The sequence below is a fragment of the Leishmania martiniquensis genome, chromosome 21 (assembly GCF_017916325.1).
Source record: "Leishmania martiniquensis isolate LSCM1 chromosome 21, whole genome shotgun sequence".
NCBI lineage: Eukaryota > Euglenozoa > Kinetoplastea > Trypanosomatida > Trypanosomatidae > Leishmania > Leishmania martiniquensis.
Genome location: NC_090156.1, coordinates 427,501 through 432,500, shown reverse-complemented (window position 1 = coordinate 432,500; position 5,000 = coordinate 427,501). Strand labels below are relative to the sequence as shown.

General features: G+C 59.4%; 2 protein-coding genes across 2 annotated transcripts; both read right to left on the bottom strand.

Annotated features, from left to right (window-relative positions):
* Positions 1-1,100: 1,100 nt before the first annotated feature.
* LSCM1_04709 (uncharacterized protein) lies at positions 1,101-2,006 on the bottom strand (the record flags this gene model as incomplete). Its single annotated transcript, XM_067322204.1, has 1 exon — positions 1,101-2,006. The coding sequence occupies one exon, from the start codon at positions 2,004-2,006 to the stop codon at positions 1,101-1,103; it is 906 nt and encodes a 301-aa protein (XP_067179001.1).
* Positions 2,007-4,509: 2,503 nt separating this feature from the next.
* On the bottom strand, positions 4,510-4,941 carry LSCM1_04708 (uncharacterized protein; the record flags this gene model as incomplete). Its single annotated transcript, XM_067322203.1, has 1 exon — positions 4,510-4,941. One exon carries the CDS (start codon positions 4,939-4,941, stop codon positions 4,510-4,512), a length of 432 nt encoding a protein of 143 aa, XP_067179000.1.
* Between the last annotated feature and the right edge of the window lie 59 nt (positions 4,942-5,000).

The following is a 5,000-nucleotide window of genomic DNA, read 5'->3' as shown; positions in this document are numbered from 1 at the left end:
TCAACCACTGGGGCGCCGCCCCATGACCTTCACATTCCGCCGGCATTTTGGCTGCTGCGTTAGTGCTTGTTTGCCCGCGTAGGGGGAGGGGGGTAAGCGCTGTTGAATGGCACACGCTTGCTCCCCTCTTCTGTCTCCCCCCCCCCCATGAATGGGGTAACGGAGGTGGAAGAGCGGCCGCCTACGCCCAGAAGGCTTTTTGAGGAGTCGAGCGCGAGGGCGCGTGTGCGCGCAGAGGGACGACGGAGGGGGGATGGAGGCGGCCCCGCTCGTGCTCCATCATGGAGGCACAAGCACGCCTGTGGCACACTAACAGACACCCATGCGAAAGCGACGAATTCTGCGCGGGTGGAGAGAGGACAAACCCACACACATCACGAACAGAAAAAAACATTTACTGCACGTTTTCCTCTCGTCGCCGAAAACGCGAGAGTGAGACCGAACAAGAGAAGGGCACCGTTGTCCAGGCCATGGCATCAAGCCCGAGAGTGCCGCGCATTCAAGAGGAGAAGACGAAAGAGGTGAGGGAGGGGAGAGGCACGCGGAAACCCAACGAGAAAAGGGCGGAAAAAAAGAGGAAAAGGCACACACGCACACACACACACACAGCATCGACATCAACTGGAGCACCACTGCACTTGAGAAGTAAACAGGGGAGCGCGCAAACACGCACGGATACCCGCAGGAGAGAAAGAGAGAGAGACAGAGAGGCAACAGTGGCCGAACGGCGGGGAGAGGGGAGGAGGGGGTGAACGGAGCGAAGAAAAAGGGATCGAAAGAAAAAAGGAGACAACATCGCATCACCACCGCCTTCCGCCAGGCAGTGTAGAGATGGCGCCCGCGCCTAGCCGAGGGTGCGTACTCTGCGAAGCGAACCATGAAAACAGTCAGCCCGAAAAGAAAGGCTGTGCGGGGCGCGTGGGAAGGAGAGAAGGGGCGACGCGGCGCATCATCTTCGCATGAGAACGGGTGGGATATGTTGTGCGCATACATACTAGCACAAATACTTGCCCTGGTCCCCTTCGACCAGCCTCCTCCGTCGTCGCTGCCAAGAAGTGGAAGAGGACGTGCGAGGGGCAGCCCGGGTGTCATAGAGGTCGCTAAAATTGGAGGCTAAAATACGGATGATTCAGCGCGTCTGCCGCAGTAATGCGCTCCGACGGCTCGTAGCGCAGCAGCTTCTCTAGCAGGTCTATTCCAGCGCAGCCAAGCTTCTCGTACCCGGGGACGGAGCCGAGCACGTTGCTCCACTCTGGCTCGAAGTTCTGCAAGAACTCCGGCTGCGACAGCATGTTGTTTGAGTTCGGGTACTGATTCATGGATGGCCAGACCTGGTTGTTCGGTGTGCCGAGGAAGCGGAAGATGCGCATGAGCTGGTCCGCATCGTTCTTCCCAGCGAAGAGCGGCGTCCCGGTGGCCATCTCAGAGAAAATGCACCCCACCGACCACACGTCCACCGGCGGCCCGTACTGCATCGAGCCGAGTAGCACGTCGGGCGGTCGGTACCACAGCGTCACCACCTCGTTCGTGAATTTGCGCACCGGGATCGCGAAGGAGCGACCGAGGCCGAAGTCACCGAGCTTCAGTTCCTTCTCGCGCGAGATGAGGAGATTCTGCGGCTTCAGGTCTCGATGTAGGACACTGCGCTGGTGGCAGAAGGCGACACCGCGCAGCAAGTCGCGCATGAAGTGCTGAATCGTGGCGGCATCGAGGTTGCCGTTCTCACGGTCGAGGTACTTCTTCAGGTCCAGGTCCAGATACTCGAAGACGATCGTCAAGCGGTGCTCGCTGTGGCATACATCCAGCAGCTTCACGATGTTCTCATGCCGCAGCTCCTTCAGTAACGAAATCTCGCGAATGGCGGTGCATGGCACACCCTCCTCCTCCGAGTCGAGTCGAATGCGCTTCAGCGCGACCGTTGCGGCGGTGGACGTGTCTCGGGCCTTGTACACGACGCCGTAGGTGCCCTCACCTATCTTCTCCTGCCGTTCGTACCGGCTGGTCATGGCTTTCAGTTTTCTCTTTCTTCTTCACTAACACACGCGCACACGCACGCTTCTTCGCCCACTGTAGTTTGGGCCTGCGTTAACGGTGGCTGTGCTTCGATTTCTGGTTCAGCCACCACAGATGATCACGGCGACTTTACGTTGTTTCCTCTTTCGAGCGCTTGGCGCGCGGTTGGGATTGCGGCTCAGCCTCGTTAGTGGCTGGGGATGAAGGAGAGACGCCCGCGCCTCCCTCGTTCTGCTCTCTCTCTCTCTGAGTGCCGACTATGTATGAAAGGGGGCCTGTGTGGGGGGGGGGGTTGTTTGTGTGTGTGTGTGTGTGTGTGTGCACCGAGGACGAAGCGCGCGGGAAGGGGAAAGGCAGGCAAGCAGAGACGGTCCTTCTCCAAGATCGGCACTCATCCTTCACGCAAAGGGGGAGAGGTCCTCCGCTGCTCAGTCGACGCGAGCGGCTGGGAGCGTTGCGACGGCCCCGCCCTTTTCTCCCGTTGCCTTCGATTCCGCTCGGTATTTTTCTCCGCTCGCGTAGTAAACGGAGCGTACAAGAGAGATGTGGGCGGGAAGTGAGCGCGCCACTGCAACGATGCACCCCGTGCGTTCTCCCTCCACACGAGGGCGACGGCCCCGGAGGCGTAACAGTAATGGAAAAAGAAAAAAGAAGGCGCCCTTCAGCGAGTGATGAGCAGCCCACAACAGCAGAACGAGGCAACTGTACTGACAGTAATGCACACGCACTTACGTGTTCCCCGCACCCTCCGATTGACTGATGAAGCTGCTCCCGTCGGTAGCACCTCTGTGCGGCGCTACTGTGTTTGTTTCGACGTTCGCCCCCCTCGCCCACCCTTTCCCCGGTGGTAGAGGCGAAGAAAATGAAAGCAGTAACAAATTCGAGCGACAGAATAAAATAAAAAAGAGGGGTGGGGAGGGTCAGCGTACCGGCCACACGAAAAACAAAAAGAAAACAACGCACACCAACAGCTGTCGTGCACGCCTTCGATGCGACAGCACTCTCCCTCTCTCGCGCGCGCGCGAGCGGTTTGCTATCGTTGCTGCTCTTCTGTTGCGCGTCCAATTCCATGAAACAGGTGACGCTTCGCACACGCCTCTGGCGTGTTCACCGCTTCACCGCTGCGTCCGCAATCCTCCGCCGCCTGCCAGCAGGTGCGTGGCGGATGGGCTGGTATACCCTCAGCGCTGGGTACAGGGACGGTTTCAAATGTGTGTGTGTGTGTTGCCTCTACTGTGTCTGCTCGCGGAAGCGTTGAAGCTCCGACGCGATGACAGCCGCTCTCACCGCGATGCGCCAAGGTGGACTCTGTGGCAAAATGGAGGAGAGCGGAAGAGGCAGGGCCGGGGGTGGGGGTGGGGAGAAAGGGTAATGATGAGGCATGCAGGGGGGGGATGGCGTGGCGTTAGAGAGGAGAGACACAAAACAGCGGAGCAAGGCAAGGCAAGAAAGAGTCCCAATTTTTTTTTTTGCGAAGGAGGGAGAGGAGGAGGGGTGGTGTGGAAAAGGCGTAGTGAATTATGATACACAGATGTCCGCGTGGTGACTGCGGAGGCGGTAGAGGTGAGGAAGGTGATATTGCTTCTGCTCTTCCGCGCGCTTTTTTCTGTTGTCGCAGTGGTTCGTGAAAAGCGCCTTCCCTAATGGAAGGAATGGAGGGTGCACAAGAGGCGCGGAGTACGTTGGTTGGCGGGTGAGTTGGGGATAGGAGGAAGGGAGCGTGCTGGATAATACTTGAGTTACCTTTTGTGTCTGTGTGTGTGCTCTCAGGCCACCGGAAAACTGTACACTGTATGCGAGCGCAGTTCTTGAGACGCTGTAAGCGATGGCACGCACGCGGGATGTACGCGTGGGTGGATGAGGGGAGGGAGAGGAGGCACGAGCTCGCCACTGGCAAGATGGGGGGGGGGGGAAGGGGGGAAGAAAAGGGGCGAAGGAGAGCAGTGAAGGAGCACATGAGAGCGCTGTTGCCGTTGTGGCCTTCGGCAGACAGCGAGGAAATGCAGCAGGCCCAGAGGATAGGGCGAGGCGCAGGTGTATCGACCACCTCCACATCAGCGCTCCGAAACGCAGAGATTTGAGGGGGGAGTGGGAGGAGGGAAGTCAGTTGCCCGGATATGCGAGGCAGCTATCCATGCCTGAAAGATACACAGAGTAGGCGCCATGGCGCCCGCCTCCTCTTTTGCCCCCCCCACCCCCTGCGGCGTCCCTGCCATCGCTGAGGCTGACGCGCCCAACCGCCTCTACCCGGCCCCTTCGTCTGGGTGAGCGGCGGCAGAGTACTGCGTCGCCGTCACCTCTTCATGTGTGTGTCTGTGTGTCTGACAAGAGAGGAGAAATGAAATCAGCGAAGGGGACGAAAATCAGCAAAAGAGAAAACCATCGAGCCCGCAGCGGCGCACCACTTCCGGCCTCACGCGTAACGCGGACGTGGACAGAAGCGGCACGACGAGCGGGCAGGCGAGCACGCCCACGCGTCTGTGTGTCGCCACGTTCTCAGTTACGCGGCTTCTCCTTCTTCTGCCGGTACAGGGCGTACAGACCGACGCTCGACACCTTCACGATCTTGAAGCGAACTCCAGGAATATCGCCCACGGCGTGACCAGAGCGGCCGAAGCCAGACACCAGCACCTCGTCATTCTCCTCGATAAAGTGCAAGCAGCCATCGTTCGGCACAAACGCGATGATCTTCTTGTCATTCTTAATCAGCTGCACACGCACACACTTACGGATGGCAGAGTTCGGCTGCTTCGCACCGACGCCGATCTTCTCCAGCACAATGCCCTTGGCGTGCGACGACCCACCGAAGGGGTTCGCCTTCCGGGCAGCGAGGGTGTGCGCGCGCTTCCAGCCCTTGTCGGCCCAGCGGTTGCGGCGGCGCAGGCGCACCAGCTTACGAGCTGCGTTCTGACCGTTGGTCTTCGTCATCTTGGGTGGGGGAGGGAGGAAGGGTCGGCTGACACTGTGATCGTTCCCTTCAATGGTGG